The sequence below is a fragment of the Trachurus trachurus genome (genome assembly GCF_905171665.1).
Source record: "Trachurus trachurus genome assembly, chromosome: 21".
NCBI lineage: Eukaryota > Metazoa > Chordata > Actinopteri > Carangiformes > Carangidae > Trachurus > Trachurus trachurus.
In genome coordinates this window covers 25,823,719-25,841,567 of record NC_139899.1, presented here as the reverse complement: position 1 = coordinate 25,841,567, position 17,849 = coordinate 25,823,719, and the positions used below count along the sequence as shown (strand labels likewise).

At 41.4% G+C, this 17,849-nt stretch overlaps 2 protein-coding genes across 3 annotated transcripts; both read right to left on the bottom strand.

The window, feature by feature from the left end:
* Positions 1–1,865: 1,865 nt before the first annotated feature.
* On the bottom strand, positions 1,866–4,156 carry hsd3b1 (hydroxy-delta-5-steroid dehydrogenase, 3 beta- and steroid delta-isomerase 1; the record flags this gene model as incomplete). The annotated part of the gene is made up of 3 exons (XM_083997274.1): positions 1,866–2,671; positions 3,335–3,499; positions 4,006–4,156. The coding sequence occupies 3 exons, from the start codon at positions 4,154–4,156 to the stop codon at positions 1,866–1,868; spliced, it is 1,122 nt and encodes a 373-aa protein (XP_083853400.1).
* Positions 4,157–6,157: 2,001 nt separating this feature from the next.
* Positions 6,158–17,736, bottom strand: LOC311004329 (kelch-like protein 9). 2 transcript variants are annotated; one of them, XM_083996331.1, is made up of 11 exons: positions 17,624–17,736; positions 15,875–15,928; positions 14,751–14,890; positions 14,411–14,592; positions 14,180–14,312; positions 12,551–12,747; positions 12,253–12,328; positions 11,298–11,855; positions 11,032–11,211; positions 10,698–10,811; positions 6,158–8,293 (listed from the first exon to the last, which is right to left on the bottom strand). In XM_083996331.1, the coding sequence occupies exons 2-11, from the start codon at positions 15,877–15,879 to the stop codon at positions 7,797–7,799; spliced, it is 2,082 nt and encodes a 693-aa protein (XP_083852457.1). In that variant the 5' UTR covers positions 15,880–15,928; positions 17,624–17,736; the 3' UTR covers positions 6,158–7,796. The 2 variants fall into 2 exon arrangements, with proteins under 2 accessions (XP_083852457.1, XP_083852458.1); XM_083996332.1 differs by having other exon boundaries at positions 14,751–14,884; positions 17,624–17,678.
* Between the last annotated feature and the right edge of the window lie 113 nt (positions 17,737–17,849).

Here is a 17,849-nt window from a genome sequence, read left to right as displayed (position 1 = left end):
TGTTGTGTCTGAGAGAAATCAATGACCAGCTGATCAATTGTTCCACTATCGATGCGTGTTTATGTAATCATTGCTCATGCTGAATAGTGCAGCTTTTCATGTATGTTATTGTTTTAAGCAGTTCAATCGCTCTCTTTTTGTTACTTAATTGTAAGCATGGATCTTATAAACAGCCGCGCCAGGTCACAATAACCCAAAAAGCTAATCCCTCCCAAGGAAAATGGGTCAAGGAGTGATTTGTTTGTCTTAGTGCTGATTACATGATGATTTTTCTGTAGAAACAAAAGAAAACAACTTTTTCCCACGCTCCTAGAAGTGTGTTGTTTGTGTCAAACCTCAAATAGGATTTAGGGAAGCCCTATTTTTTTTGGGGCAATCAGGCTAAGTAGATTATGTCACATTTTAGATTATATTGATATGATATAGTTTGTTGTTGGAGAAAGAAGAGAACAGTGCAGGTGCTGGTCGACAGATGATAGACAGTTTACAGTGCTGTGGATTTAAAAAGAAAGCTTGAATATTAATATTGAGTCTGGAATCTAAATGAGACTTCTCAGAAATGGCTTGTTCCCAATTAGATTTTACTTTTAGGGTCAATGAATCTGAATGACAGCTTATTGATGTCATAAATTGATGTTTGAAATTACTGCAAGTTAAGTAATCATTAAATTATCACATTACATTAAGTATTAAAGGATAACATTGTGAGTTTTAAACATGTTTTTACTATTAAATGATTGATGGCAACAAAAGTCTCTGCCATTAATTACTGAGCAAAAACAATATTGGCAAGTAACTTCCAGATCATGAGAGTTTCTGCTCCTCTGCAACGTGACTTGAATTATTTCCAGTAATGGAAGGAGTTTCAGATCCTTCTCCAAAGCAAACAAAGAAAATAACTGATTGAGTAAACGGTCAAACAGAAACTTCTGTGTTCTGTCAAGTAAAATTACTGTTTTCATCCATGGAGACTTCAACAAAAAGGCTCTATCTCTGTAGGAATGCACTAGTACGTTCCACAATTTTCCACATATTTTCCATTACATCTGCTGTTTAGTGGTTTTTCTGGGCTTCCCGTTGTTGCTCAATAGTGGGCTAATTGGAAAGGTTTTTGTTTGTATCAATCATTAACATGAAAAATCCAATACAAAAAGAAGGGCCAGGTTCAAATCCTTCAGTCATTCTTTAACCAAACATATTACTCACAGTGATTGTTTTTAAATGCTGACAAACAACATTTCAAAAAAGAAATGAGAGGTGATTTTAATTTTCCCCATAAACTTTAATAGTTCACATAACATACACAGCAATACAAGAACAACAAGTGACACAGTAAAGCTTCCAGCGTATTACACGTCCTCTTTTCCCTCCTGTGGTTTGGTCAGTGAGGTCGAGGTTATTGTCTGTCAAGCCAAAAAAAGCACTGAAGAGTCAAAGAGCGCATCTAAACCCATATTTGTGTAGGAATCTTTGGTGACTCAGTGGAAATATCAGATGAACAAACAAAAACCTACAGAAAGTGAAACATACTATGATAATATGAGACGTGCTACAACAGTATAAAAGTTCTTTCATGAACCTTGGATAGAAATGGAAAGAGGAAAATGGTGTCAAACATTTATCTTTATACAGACAAAATAATTATTTTCTGTTTTTCCACTTTTTATTTTTAGTTAAAAAATCTTCTTTAACTGAATATGTGGTCTATTATTATTCTACTGATGTTATTTTACATAATGTCTATGTTATGCCAAATATATAATTCAACAACACATCATCGCAATTACATTTCCTTCAAAGCATATCAGTTGTTCATAAACATAACTTCTAGGAGAGAGTTTTAGCGCTAACAACATGGTTTTGTTTTAAGCTGTAACCCGCTCCCTCTCCTTCGGCAGCTCCGAGGCGAGCCACTCAATGGTGCGTTTGCGTGCTTCCTCCCAGCTGTATCTGGGGCTGTATCCCAGGTCTCTCTTTGCTCTCTGATAGGAGAAGGTGAACGGTGTGTTCAACATGGTGAGGAGCTGACGGTTCAGCGGCGGGACGATGCGCTTGAAAGGCCGGACGATCATGCACAGAAACTCCATGATGAAGCAGACCGCGTAGAAGACGCTGAGCGGCACCATGAGTTTATCTTGGATGTCAAAGCCCAGAGGCGACATTACGACATGGTTGAAGTCTGAGTAACTCACGTGCGGCGTGTCGTCGGAAACGAAGTAAAACTTTCCTCCGATAGCGTTTCTTCTCTGTGGGTCCTTCAGGCTTCGCGCTGCTTGGAGGTGAGCAGTCGCCACGTTGCCGACGTAGACGGGATTCACTCGGGCGTCCGGGAGAGACATCCGATACAGAACGTCGTTGTTTCGTATCCCGTCGCTCATGTGGCCCAGCAGGAAGCGGCAGCCCTCCCCGAAGATGTACATCGGTCTGAGGGCGCAGGTCGCCAGTCGGCCTCCATTTTGGAGCAGCTCTCCGTTGGCCTGCAGCGTTCTCTGCTCAGCCTCTTTTTTGGTTTTGCTGTAGGAAAACTTGAGAGTGCAGTCATACGTTGTGTCCTCACTGCCGTTGAAAATGGGTTCGCCCTTGGAGTTTGGTCCCATCACCTCGATGGTGCTGGTGTAGATGAAGGACACCACGTTCTCCTGGATACACGCCTCCAGGATTAACTGTGTCCCTGCAAAGGAAAGAGTTTAGAGTTCAGAGGAGGCTAAGTCATTCTGCTGGGGACAGAACAAGAGAGTCAATAAATCACAGTTTTAATTGATAAAAAGTCCAGAACCTTATTTTCTTGATAATTAGACATACTCATGAAAAAAATTTAATAGTAGACAGTCATAAAGTGAAATAGGAAGATCAGTTGTGGAGGCAAATAAAAGTTTTATAAGTTTAAGGAAGTTTAAAGAGAAAGATACCAAGTATACATTTAATTTACCACTAAAGGGAAACTCCCAAGAATTGAAACTGAGGTTCAAGAAGTTGAAGGTACAGTGAAAGTGCCGATTGGAAATCAAGTTCATGTTAAAGCCTAAATCGTGAAGTGGACGTAGAAATTGGAGGTATGAACACACTGAAAAGAACTGAAGATGTTACTGGAAGTCTACTGTATGTCTGAAGATGAATGTAAACACTGAAAGGATTTAATGATGTGTGCAGACAAAAACTAAAGTGTCAGTCAACATATGTCATGAAAATAGATTTAATGTAAAGTGCCAAGTGAAGTGGAAGCAATCAAAGGAGTTTGCTTTCAATACGGCTATCTTATTAAACAGATATATTATACATAATATGTTGATAATTTAGTTAATTTAAGTCTGTTAGACAGCCATACCAACCTTACCTTTGACATTGATCCCATACATCTCATTGTACTCCATGGCATCAATAATATCAATGATGGATGCGATGTGGAAGACGATAGATGCACCTCGACAGGCTTTCCTCACGTAATCACTGTCCCTGATGTCGCCCTCGTAAACACGCAGCCTCGTCTGGCCTCGACAATCTGACACAAAGTAAATATAGAATGAAACACATTAAGCGATTTGTGCATTTGTACCATGAAAAGTTGTGGGGTAGTACTAGTCAATATACAAGATGATTACATACTAAACCAACATGAACCTAGTGGTATCAGAATCAATTTTAATTATTTATTTAGGGTGGGAAATCCAATAATCAATGCTCATCACGTTGCTGCTCCATAGGCCAAACTGTTAATGCTTTTTTCAAAGTAAGGATTTAAAATGTCAGTCAGACTTCTGTGATTAGTTAAAAATAAAACAAACTTACATCTGGTATTACAAAGTGACACTTATCACTGCAGCCTCATGCCCTTTAAACCATTTGATTCAGATTTGCACTGGATTATTAGTGCTTTTTTCATGAAACGGATGCAGTAGAGAAACCTCTTCCTGCACTTTTAATCCGTTTCATATCTTATCAGAAAAATTCATCAGTCTCGTGAAGATGGGTAAAAGAAAGAGTAATGTGTGAAGAGGCAGATTTTACCCTCGAGAGCCTGTAAAATTTGTGGCTGTACGTGTTTGTCCAGCAATCGAATCTCGGCCACTTTCTCCTCCTCCAGCAGCAGCCTCACCAGCCTCTTTCCCAGAAATCCACCGGCTCCCGTCACCACACACACATCACCTGTCAGAGACATCGCTGGGTAACTCTTTCTTTGTGTGAAGACAATAATAAAGTCCTTCTCTTCCAGTGCCCTTTTCCAAGAACGCTCCGAGAGCCTTTTCAGTGGAAAAAAAAAATCGAAATTGAAAACAAGAAGAATACAACTTTTGTGTTGCTGAATGTTTCGGGCTCTGTCTGTGGGAGAATGACGGCACCTTCTGCCCACCCAGCCTCAGTCCTTCCACTTTTTGTAAGCCCAGAGATGTAACTAGAAAAAAAACTATTAATTTTCCCCAAGGCAGTGTGAAAAACAGGGATAAGCTCTCCCTTCATGAAGGAATGTGAGCCAGACAAAATGTGGGCTGGGACTTTTTTTTATATATATACCAAGGACAATTGCCATTTAGAGGATGTGATAATTCCCCTGTGTTTCATTCGGGTGGGCAGACCCCAACATGTGACGCCGAAAAACAAGACATGGGTTGAGGGTCAATGAGTGCTTTTAAAGAAATAATGAAATCTAGATTTTATTTGAACGTCTAAGCAGAGATCCTTTAAAGAGGAACTAAGCAGGATTTGTCCCATAGCTACATTTTTACCTTAATTAAACAGCTTGTTACTAGAGAGAATGGAGGCTCTCCACCGCTCCATCCATGTATTGATTTCTCACCGGCTTCATTATAAACAAATGCACATGTCTGAGAGGAGGGTTAGCAACACAGAGGAAAAGCGACCAGACTTGCATGGTTCCTCTTGAAACAACATATACTGTAATGTTTGGTAGTTTAATCTGTGCTATTTCATTTTTAACTTTGACCTTAAAACCTGAAACTGAAAAACGTAAGCAGCAGTAACTTAAAGTACAAATTGCCCCTCTGATATCCCGTAAAAAACAGGCACAAAATGGAAATACTCAAGAAACGTACATGAACAGTTCCTAAAATTTGTACTTGAGTTATGCACAACCAGAATATATTTAATGTCAGCGAGATAGTAAACATAACTCCATCTTCACAAGTCACAACATAGACATACTAATCCATAAGTTGGCATGTTATTATTTAACACCCTGAAAGAGGCTATTGCATGTTCTAAATTGTTACAGCTTTATTACACAATAGTTTTACTTGGGAAATCAACATTAGGTAACTCTGCTTGTTCCCTTTTTGTTTATTTCAAACTTTTGTGCACCACCACAACAACACACAACATTTAATCCATGTTAGTGTTTTGTTCAGAAACTCTTATGGACAATTTTTAAAGACAGGTACATACATCAGATCCGTGCTTTTCAGTACATCATTTAAAGACCTTCAGTCGTCTGCAGTGCTCAGGAACCCACAAGGTTAGATCCGCCCCAAACAAAAACAAGATTTGACACTGATGGCCACATTTGTTTTCCTGTGCACACTGATGGCTTTCATTTGGCCATGGTTTTACTCAGTAAATGGTGCACTGGGTCAAACGGATGTGTAGTGGAAACTCTGACTGTAGCACGGCTTGGGTGACTTTCAGTTACTGGCACTCTCTCTAATTTCTCTTTTCTGCATTAACATATGCGTAAATATTTGAGTTATATTTGGCTCTGGGGTTTTCATCCCCCATACACTTCAGTTTTTTTAAGCAGAAGCCTAATCCGCTCAGTCTCTGGACGCTGATGCTGATGTGTTTCCTTGTCTCACACCTCACAAGAGTAGGAGCTGTCTGCTTCAGTGTTTGTCGTCCCTGACATAGCAGTCGAAATAACAACTGTCTGTCGTCTTATCTGGAGGTGAAGGATGGATTTCCAAGGGTAGCTAGCTTCGTCGTCATTCAGTTGCGTCAGGTGATAAGTGTGTGTGCGTGTGTGTGTGTTATCATGCCTGTGTCTGTTGAAGGACCTCATGTCTAATGGGAGCGTTTGTCCCTCACTTACAGTTAATAAAGTGAACTCGGTGTAACACAAGGAACATATTAATCAACATTTTATTTTTATTTTTTTTTATCATAAAACACTGCAAATCAATATAAATATACAAAACACAACATACACACTGTTATTGACTGAGCTTGCATTATAACAATGTATGATATACAACAATTACATGAGTGGTTTACCCTAGTTTACTTAATTAATTAGTATCAAACAGTAAACATTGAGTGAATCATCTTCTTATTGGATCATTTAAACTATGATGCCCTCTGACCCATGAGTACTCATTAGTTATAACTCTAAGTAGTCATGAGCTACTTGATTACATGAGAACTCTGTTAATACTACATTTTTACACAAGTTCCCACAACTTGATACTGCATTATTACATGAATACTCAGTAGTTATAACCAAAACTCAGTACTCATGGGTCAGACCACACCGAGCTTTAACCCCAGCCTTCATTTTAGATCTTAACTACACACCTGTAAAGTTTTGTTTTCTGCATTTTGCACAGACACACAAGCAGACATCTGCCACCACCGCCTCTGTGTTAGTTCCCACCACAGGAGGTGTCTTCAAGACCACGATGACACATTTACACACAGACTGACAGGGGGAAAACCAAACCAGCCTTGTTAAGATGGCTGGAAATGATTCAGGTTCTTTCTCTCTCAAACATAAAGGCTCAGGAAGTTTCACAAAGGGAGATGGGGAAATGAACGGTGTTTTCTCTGCAGGCTTCATGGGTGGCATGAAAGGCTGGAAGTCTAAAAAAAAAAAAAAACACATGCTACTTTTCTTTATATTCATGTTTCATGGAATTGATATAGATGTTTAACAGAGGCCCTTGGTACAGGAAACCCTCGGGTCAAGACTGTAAAGAAACCAGTAGGTCCCGCCATAAATTGAGCTGTATTATAGGTTTTATTGCAGTTTTTGTTGAGGTGATTGCCTCCTGCTGTATGTGTCTGTTCAACAATACACAAAAGTTTTATTGTGAAAGCCCTTCGTGGTAGTTACTGGCTAAACAGCAAGTTCTGATTCGAGTTCCCAAAAAACATAATGAAGACAATCTGTCTTTGTGGCCAGAGTCCGGCTTACAGATCTTGTGACTCTGTGCCACAGAACTTCATTATTATCCTGACACAAAAAAATACCACAAATCAACCGCACTGTGGCTTTTGTGCAGCACAGTCCTTCATCCTACATTATGACACACAGAGTTCAATGTATTCCCGTGAGCTTTTGCGTCATAATAGACGAAAGGTCTGGCATGTTTTCGGTCGGTTTATGAGTATAAGTTTTATCGTTCAACCACATTATTACCTCCTTTTCATTTCAGTGAACACATGGATTTGCCTTCTGTCTAACTGATCCTTGTTTGGCTGAGAGTTCACCTTGAACTTTTGACCTGAAACATCAATACTCAGAGGGTTTGACCTTTTTTTCTTTTACATATATATACAGAGGATGCATTGAGGGCTTCCTTTCATTTGCTTTATACTGTAGCTGCAGACTGACAAGCACAAGCTCACGTGCAGCAGAGCAGAAGAGAGGCTGCGGCTGGCAGAAAAGGGAAGGACAGGAAGTGGCACTGAAGATAGTGTTCGATAGAGTGAACTTTCTGCAGAGTGCTGATGTTAGCTAGTTAGCCAGCCAAGCTTGCAACCCACACTTATTTCCTGTTTTACTCTCTTTCTAAAACTGTGTCTCGCCGGTCGACCAGACACTCACTCACTCATCCGTCTTTGGTGAGCTCTCAACTCTTTTCCGTGGACAGCGGGCACTCCTGTATCTGAGCCTCGTCCACTGACCCCTCCGGCAGATGAACCGTCATCGTACAGGCGCGGATCCCCCCCAGCGGCTCCAGCACGTTGAACACTCTGTCCCACGTGTCCTGCTCCGGGTCGTACCGCTGCACAATGTCAACCATGCATCTGCTGTTCCACGAGTAGCCCCCCACCACATAGATCTGCCCGTTAAACACAGTCACGCCCACGTCGCTTTGGCCCCGAGGCATGGCCGCCACCGTCGTCCACTGGTCGGTCTCCGGGCTGTAGTACTCGCAGCCCAGGACGTCGTCGTAGTCGCTGCTGCCTCGGAAGTGATTCCCGCCCATGACGTAGAGTTTGTCTTCGACCGTGCACATGCAGTGGAGGCCGCGGAGGTCGATCATGTCGGCGCGTCGACTCCAGGCGTCGGCGGCGGGATCGTAACACCAGAGCTCCTTCTGGAAGGTGTCGCGTGTGATGCCCCCTGTGTGACAAAAGGAGAATCCAACAAATATTACAGCATGTTGAGAATATCCCTCCATAAAAAGATCTTTCATGTACTAAATCTGTTAAAGGGATAGTTCAACATTTTGGCAAATTGGCCCATTGCCATAATCCCTATAGTTTTAGGAATAGGTTTGTTACCTTTAATTCTCGGTGCAAGCTATTTTTAGATCGGCGGAGCAGAGCCGCGAGCTGCTCAGAGCTACGCTACGGAGACTAATGGGATTTCTTGTTTTCCCTCATCAAACTCATCGTGGTGAATGTGCAGGTCACAACTTGTCCACCAGAGCGTTTTAGAGTTGTTGGATTGTGTATTTGATGAGTTTGATGAGGGAAACCAAGAAATCCTCCATAGCGTAGCTCTGAGCAGCTAGTTGCCTTTGTCTAAAAATAGCTTGCACCGACAATTAAAGGTATCAAACCTACTCCTAAAACTATAGGGATTATAGCAATGGGCCAATTTGCCAAAATGCTGAACTATCCCTTTAAATTTCAAGTATTTAGTAAGTGTAAACCAACGGCTAAGTAGACTTGAGCTTATTACCAGTTTTATAGCTTTTTTAATGTCTTGTTTTTACCACTTTTGGCTCAAAGTTTTGGACATTCCTTTTGACATCATTGTTTCATATATGAAAATTTGACCTCTTTTTCCAGTGTGGGTGGTAACACGTCAAGCTCACTGTATATTTGAAAAACTCAAAGATTTAGTAACCCGCAAGAAGACAGATAAGTGGGCAGGTGTCGAACACCACAGAAACTAGACTGACTGACAAAAGCAGAACAATAACATGCACAGGAATTCTCGTGTCGCCCTGTTTCTGCCAGCTGCGTAGGCAACGTTTTGTTTTAACATGTTAGCCATAACACTCTGATAGGCCGGACAATCATCTCTGTGCTTTCTCTCAAGGAGTGTACAACAGTTGCACAGAATTTCGTATATGCACAGACTCTAGATGCCTTTTGTTTATGTAATGCTAAGTCTGAGTTGCAGCTCAAAACTATGGTGTGGTTAAATCAATACAGTATGTGTGTGATAACAGGCTGTTGTGTCTTAGTAAAGCATGTGTTGTATTCTCCCAGACAGTGTTACCACCACAGTATAGGGGAGTATATATGCTGCATAGTGCTGTGGCCTGCTTCGACCACAAGTTTTTATGTTTCCTGCCATTCAGTCCTACACATGAAACTCTGCTCTCGACATGAGAAGCCCATTTCCTGTCCAAGGTTGTTAAATAACCTGCCTCAGAACGGGCGAAGAGCAGCTCGTGAGAATCCGCTTCTAAACAGGAAGTGGTTTCAAATACGTCGACCAAGCAAGCGTTGTCGATAATTCATCTTCTTAAAGCGGAACCTCAAGTCACCTTTTTTACAGTGCTCGTCATAATCTCCTTTAGCAGGTTTTTGTGTAAAAGACTGTTGGAAAATTAATCATCTGCATCTGTCTAGTTTATATAGGATATACAGGGTTTTTGACATTTTAAAGCATCCCAATCAGTCAAGAAAGCTAGAGATTTAAAACACATGACTCATGATGACTCCATGATGACTCAAGGATTTCTGACTCTTTTCTTTAGTGACATTATTTATGTTATATATCAATGGTTTTGAGTTTGGAGGTTCACCAGGGAAACAACAGGACATTTACTGACACTTAAAATGACCCTTATGTTATTTTCTTTGATGGACTGATGGATTATTGGCTGCTCTCTCTCTCGGTGCAAGACATTTGTTGTACAGCTGCACAGTTCTGGTTTGATGATTTGATGTTCACAGCATTGTTTGTCAAACAGTCTGTGTTAGTTTCTTTTCACCACAAATGCAAGTTCTCCATAGCTCTAACTATGACCATGATCTGTTCCCCACGCATTTGGTTTTTACTTCTCAGGGCCAGACCTTAACCACAGAGGTCTTTCATCAGAAAACGGTTAGTTGAGTCACTTTTTAAACAGTATTAGGGGTGGTTTAGGAAGACGCTATCTCACCTGTGTGTTCTGTACAAAATGTAGAACTGCATTTTTGTTTTAAATAACCACCATAACTTTTTAAAAAGGGTTTCAATCTTTGTTTTAATGCTTAATGTATTTTTGAATTGTGCATTTTTTTTTTGCATCTCGTAGGTTCCCATTTTCTGAAAAGCCACTATTTGTAATGGTTTAATAATGTAACTAATGGCAATAATATAGGGTTTATAAGTAAGTTTTCATTCAGAGATGGTGGTGGTGAGCAGAGCCACTCCTCCAGTTCAGATTGGACTCTACAGTGACTCGGTATCGGAAAGTGGCGAGTGGGTCAGTGCTAGTGGGGGCTAGCTGGTTAGCATGCTAACTTCAGTAGAAGATAGAGAAAGCAAAACAACAGGGTTGATTTCCAGAGTATTGTTTTACCTGAGATGTACATGAGGCCTCCATGAACTGTCCCAGCATGTCCGTAGTGAGGCTCCACCATATTGGCCACCAACGTCCACTCATTCTTCTTCAAGTTGTAGCACTCCACCGTGTCTGATCAGAGTTACAGACATTAATAAATATTGGCTTAAATATCTTGATTGTTATCATTTTTGCTACAGTAAAAAAAAAGGTCAAGTCATTTAAGCTGCAATTCTTCATGGGCTGTATTAATAAATTGATTAATGCTTAAAATGAATAACCAGTGCATCAGCTGACGGTAGTAAAAGCGGTGCTGACAGCAGAAGTAGAACAAGAATTAATAGCAGCTCACCGATCTCCCCCGAGGCGTTCCTCCCTCCCACTGCAAACAGTTTCCCCTTCAGAGCGCTGAGGTGGAAGAAGGTCCGCTTTTCGTTGAGCGAAGCGATCTGAAGCCACTTGTCGAAGCGCGGGTCATAGCGGTAGGCGCTGTCTATGGCCGTCTTCCCCTTTGTGTCATACGTGCTCTGGCCTAAAAAAAAACAAGTTCACCATCAGTTTTTCACTTACGTCATGTCACACTTGGCAATGTAAACTGTGATGAAAATAAACACTGACCTCCTACAATGAAGAGGAAGCCGCCCAGAAGAGCCACACCGTGCTGGTAGCGCGGCACCTCCATGGGCCTCAGGGCTCTCCAGTAGCCGGTGTTTTCATCATAGAGCCTCAGCTCCCGGCTCACCACCAGCTGCTGCCGCATCACGCCACCAAGCGCCAGGATGTGTGTGGAGTCTGAGCGTATTTGCGTCCGCTCGGTTTGCAGGGCCGGCTGCATGAAAGGCATCATCTGGTAGTTGCTGGCCTCCAGCAGCAGGTTCACGCAGGCCGTGTCGGAGCGCATCAGGGAGTTGCCTCCGTCTTCTTCGTCCTGCGAGATCTGAATCAGCTCGTTGGGGCTCATCAGCGGGAAGCGAATATGGCGCATTAAGGCGTAGACGGATGAGTGGCGCGCGGAGGCGTCGTGGTCCAGCCATCCTCTGGCGATTTGGTAGAGCTCCAGTTCAGAGAAACCTTCCAGTGAGTTGCTGGAGAGAGCGTTGGCCATGCTGGTCTCAGAGAGCTGCAGGTAGCGGTCGCACTGCACCAACGCCGCGAGGTTCTGGCCCACAAACTCACCTGGGTTTGATGGGACAAAGAGAGTCAACAATAGTCATGATACTGTAGTTGCCTGATTTCAGTAGATCTGGTCGGCTGAGTCAGTTATCAGTTTTAAATCCCTTCTTATCTGAGAGACTTTTTGTGATTTTACTTCAATTTTTACTTTTTTATCTACCTTCTTTCATCTACCTCTTGCTTTTATTTTCCCTGTGACTTTTGTTCTTCCGCTGCCTTGTAAAGCACTTTTTAACACTGTTTTTTAAAAACATATACTGTATACATAAAGCTTATTATTATTATTTTATTTAGTTTTTGAGTCAAAAGTACACCTGGTGCAGTAAAATATTAGTGATGATGTTGTATATTTCAGTGATGGTTAAGGTTCTGGAGGTTGATATAGTTTAAAATCTCTCACCTATATTCAGCAGAACATCCTCCAGAAGCAAGTCTGTTGCGATGCGCTCAATTTCCACACAGTTATCAATAGTGATCTGTCAACAAACAATACATAAACCAGATGGATTAGATTTTAAAAAAAAATCATTTTTCGTAACATAAATGGCTCAGTCATAATGTCCTCTAATTCTGTACTGCATAATGGACACTGAGAAAGTGTACAGTACATAGGAAGGACATCTTCATGAGCCAGTGTACTTGAATATAATTAATGCATTGATGCAGAGTGACACTGAACAGAAAGGAAAACCTCTCACCTCTCGGCTAAGAAGCTGATTACAGAAGCTGAGCACAGGCATGACCTGCAGGAAGTTTGCAGCCTCCAGAGTGTCCTGGAGATTACCCATGTCCAGGCTGACTTTGGATGTGTAAATGAAGTCTATGATGTTCTTTAAACCCGACTTTGTGACCCCATGCAGCTTGATCTCCCTCATCTCCTGCTCCCTCATGCCTCCTTGAGAAAAAACAAAGTGCAAAGAGACAAGGACAAGGTGAATGAATGAATGACTCGGCATCATTTCAGAGGATCTGACTTGTAAAGGACCAGATGCCCAAGTGCGTTGTCAGCAAGATATAAAGAAGGCTACTGTAGCTCCTGCCATGAAAGGTTAATAGAGATACCGAAGTCAATTTAGTCGTCAAAGGCAACTGAAAGACAGTAGCCTTATACAGAATACAGTAAAAGACGGCCTTTATCTACTTTCTCTTCCTTTTATTTTATCTGAAAGTAAAACCTGTCTTGCTACTCTATATTTACGTCCCTTTATATAAACATCAAATTTAAAACAACTGGCAAAGATAAGTCAGTTTATATTTAGGCTTTATAAACATGTGCAAGGTAGCTACAATAAAAGCAGCAGCATTTAGATTTTTCTCGCTCACATAAAAAACAGCATGTGAGCATGGCAACATAACAGAGCATCAAACCTTTCCAGCACATAATAACCCCGTTCAACATGACCATTTTGCTCTGGCACCAACATTGGGACAAAGTATATTTTGAGCAGCTGGTGGTAAAAATCTAAAAACAGTTCTACAGACAGCAGTTCATCTTTCACTCTTTGCAGCCTCAAAAGGAAGGAAACCAACATTTCCTTGCACTGGAGACTTGGTAATACACTGCCCATCTAAAACAAAAGTCACACACTCTAATATTTTGTTGGACCGCCTTTAGCTTTGATTACAGCACGCGTTCGCTGTGGCATCATTTCAATAAGCTTCTGCAATGTCACAACATTTATTTCCATCCAGAGTTGCATTCATTTTTCAAAGATTCTCAACGGGGTTCAGGTCTGGACTCTGTGGTCACATTGGACCACGTTTCTTCCTTGAAGATGATGGTTCCCCACTCTCCTTCCAGTTTTTAATAATGCGTTGGACAGTTCTTAACCCAATTTTAGTTGTCTCAGAAATCTCTTTACATGTTTTATATTGCTTGATGCCAATAATTTGACCCTTCTGAAACAGATTAACATCTTCTCCACGACCACATGATGCGTCTTGTGACATGGTTGTGTAAGAAACGAGAAGCTACTGACTGCATCAGTTCGGACTTGTCATGTTTGTGTTTTTGTTAGTTCTCTACTTAGGTCTTGACTGAAAGGAATCCTGTCGGATTGCCCTCAGAAAATAAATTCTACCAACTTTGATGATGATGATGATGATATTTCCACCAGTAAACAGCCGTGGCTTCACCCAAAGGTCAACATTTAAATTCCTCCAAAACATTGAATACTGTGAGGGCATTAGCATTCTGAAGTTAGCATACAGCCTCACTCAGCTGCCGTTCTGCTTTGTTGGACTATTTGCATTCATCACTGCATACGTTTCACCACTTCAGTTGTTTTATGTTGTCTGCCTTCAGCTGCAGAGACAGGAAAACTCACCTGTAAACATTGCCTTGAAATAGTCACTAGAAGACGCCATGATCACCCTGTGGACTGGGAACCGTTCCTTGCTGTCTCCAGGAACTAAGACGACGTCACACAGAGTCTCATCTGCCCGAAAACAATCAAATCCCTGTGAGGGGAAAAAAAAAACAAAAACAAAACAAGATGTGTCATGAAGAGCTTAGCAAACTGCATTTTATCATTAGTCTGCAAGTCACAGATATGTACCTGCAACACAGCTGATCCATGGTCAGTGCTACTGAACACTTTGGACAGAGGCCGAGGGGGAAGTTTGGGCTTTGTCGCTTTGTCTGGGCGTTTGGGTGGTGTATCCTTTGGTAGGGAGAGAGGAACAGGAGCCTGCGCTAGGGCAGGAGGTGGAGTAGGGGATGGTGGAGACGGCCTCTCATCTATACAGCCAAGCACAGAGAGAAAGTCAGAAAAGTCAGGTAGGTACAACGCTTCTGACTGCTTCATGTGTTCTGGGTTTGATAATCTCAGGTGCAGTCATCTTCTGTCAGATGGGATTAATCATTACAAAGTCAAATCAAAGCCAGCGGACACACACCTTGCTGAGGGTCTCTGTCGGGAGGAGCTGCAGGCCTCTCCTGCTGAGCCGGAGGTCTCGGTTGGTCCCTGTCTCTCCTGCTGCCCAGACGAGACAGTCTGCGGCTCAGCCTCCCCGCCCCACTGTCGTCTCCACTACCCCTGCACCGGGGCAATTAATCAAGTCAATAACAAAGTGTAAAGTGTTTGCAAGTTTGTAAACAGCCCAACACTAAATGATCATCAACGTCTAACCATTGCCATTTAAACTGTGAAAAAACACTCAATCAAAAATCAATTGTATATAATTAAATTATGTTCAGCAATGTTCAGCTTTATTGTCTTGTCAAAATTTGGTTTGTACACTCAAGACAATAAAGCTGAACATTGCTGAACATAATATAATTATATACAATCGGTTTTTGATTGAGAGTTTTTTCACAGTTTAAATAGCAATGGTTAGACGTTGATGCTCATTTAGTGTTGGGCTGTTTACAAAAGCCACTTTCTTCACAGACTCAAGCAGATCTCACATCTTTTGCCTAAACTGAACTATCTCTAATCTGAAGCATTTTGCCCTGCGTCTCAACCCAGCTCGCAAAAACCCCTTTTCTGTTTTGTCTTGTGTCTCCAGTGACCTGAAAATGAGGAACCAGTGAACCATTTTCAGCTGCACCACTTCTACTCTGTCTTTCGTAACAAGCAAGACTAGAGTTCAGGTAAGATGCATTTAGTACATTACTTAGAGTACATCAAACCCAAGACAGTGTTTTTCCAGTTTCTCTCATCAATTTTTTAAATGGAAGATTAATGAGCATCAAACAAAGAGGCTGTAGCCCATCACTAAAATTCAAAACACAGGACTGAAACCTGCTCTCAACTGTAACTGTGACATTACTGAGCGACAATAAACCTTGTCTAATTGTTTTTCAAGTGTGTTTCTACTCATTATTTAAATTTTACGTGGTAAATAACATTTAAATTCATTGTGCAGGAATCCAAATGATGAAATATTTAAGGCTCAGGTGTGAAGACAGGAAAATCAGACACTTGCGATTTTCCTTCAGACTTGAAGAATTGGCTCCAGTAAGTGATAAATTCAACGACACCTAACTGCAAGAGTGTTTAACTATGTGACCACCTTACCCCATGTCATTGGCAGCTGGGGGCTGAGGGCTGCGGTTTCGCTGGTGAGACCTCCTACGTGAAAGAGAAAGAGTTTTAATGGACAGAAAAACATTTTTTGGTGGGCGACACAGGACGGTTTGGTAGCACACTGAACTCCAATTATCCAGATGACCATATGATATCTTACAATGCAGTGATTAGAGCATGTCCAGTCCAGATTTTTATCATGTATTGGGTCAAAATTAGAAAAATGCGGGCAATAACATCTCTAGATTCTAGTGTATTTTGCCCAGTGAGTGGGTTTCCCAGCCTACACCTGACTACAGTCACATACAAAATGCAAAACTGTCACGTTCTCTGTAAGATGACTCACCTCTGACCTTAAAAACCTTGTGATAAATTCTGTGTTGGATGTGGCGATCGCTTGTTCAGCAGACACCACACTGAACTTCTCTTTTCAAAACCTTTTTCAGCAAATTTCCCAGTGCAACCCTTATGTGTTCATACGCGGCCAATGACAGGTTTTATTTACAGTGCTGTGTTTGCTGAGCAGTAAAACATTCAGTTCCCACATCCTCTGCACTGCAATCTGAAACTTCAGTTAGATTATCATGCACTAAAATCAGCCACGTCAGAGGCTCTGTGATTATTTATTTATTTTTCTTATGTTTGATATTTTGTGTATTTTGTGCTCCAGCATCTCCTGCAGTAACAGATGGTATCAACATGAGTACTTCTGACATGTATTCTTAATAAAACCAACATAATATCAGGTAAAATAACTTCACTATTTAGACTTAGACTTAGATACTTTATTCTCCTTGTCATAATAACACAGTTATGAATAACAAGATATCGTTTAGAGCAGCTTAATACTGATGCAGAACTAGTGAAAAAAGTGCATATTACATTACATTAATGTCCAAAGGAGCCCATCAGGGAAAAAAATGCATTTAGTGCATAATACAATACTGTCCCACACGTTTATAATTCCCAACAGTCATTATGTATATTGACTGCACTGTAATTTTTCTTGAATGTTGAATTTTTAATGTTGTTCAATTGTTCTGTTATTCTGCAGTGTCTTCAACAAAGCTATCACCACTGTGATGATTACTGTTGTTTTGTGGTTTGCCATCTGCCTGTATTTATGGGGCCGTATACATTTGAATTTGTAATCTGACATGAGAGAGTACAGTAGGTTAGCTTTTTCTTTTTTTTCAAATCATCTTCTTTATAGTACTGTATACTGTAAGTGTTGACACCTGCTGCTACCTCCCACACATTAATTATGATAATGTGTTGATAATGTGTAGGAGGAGAGAAGAATAGCTCTTTACTACTGATCTGCTGCTCTTCAATGAACCCGAACTTCTGTCATCTTCATGTCCCAACGTAATGGATCAAGGACCTTGTTGATGTGTGATTTAAAAACCACTTAATGCTGCATCTTTGCACCTAAAGTTTTATAATCAGCAGGTGTTTTGTTAACGCTAACAAGCGTATAAATGAATCTGAATTCTCAGCACCTCGTACATTAAACATAGTGACACACAGTTACCACGCTCAAGGTCTTTCACAGCTGAGGAGTTGAACAGACCTGGCAGCTCAGCGTCATGAATATTGTGCATTTAACAGAAGTAAACTCTCCACTTAGATCGCTTTCCACCCGACTGTGCACACGTACATTCACTGTCATGTATTGTACCTGCAGGCGCCTCACATGAAGCTGGATCTAAAAAAAAAAAAAAACCCCGTCCGACCTACCTGGAAGAAATCCTCCTCAGCAGACTAGACCCGAGGCCTCCCTCCAGCCTGCCGCTCTTCCCCGCCAGAGCTCTTGAGAGGAAGACGGAGCAGAGAGTGTCTGCTGCGCTGCACCAGCTGGTTGGAGAGCTGAAGCATCTGAGCAAGTATCACCGTTTCTTTAGCTTAACCGAGACCTCACTCACTTCCTGTGTTACTTCTCTTTCTCACTGCCGGCGCCTTTTTC

Bases quoted from the DNA above. Each gene is read 5' to 3' on its own strand.
- LOC311004329 (XM_083996331.1), bottom strand. The intron at 12,748-14,179 runs GTGAGTTTTCCT...TTTTTTCTCAAG, and splicing joins TTTCAAGGCAATGTTTACAG to GAGGCATGAGGGAGCAGGAG. The intron at 11,856-12,252 runs GTGAGAGATTTT...CATCAAACCCAG, and splicing joins GGATGTTCTGCTGAATATAG to GTGAGTTTGTGGGCCAGAAC.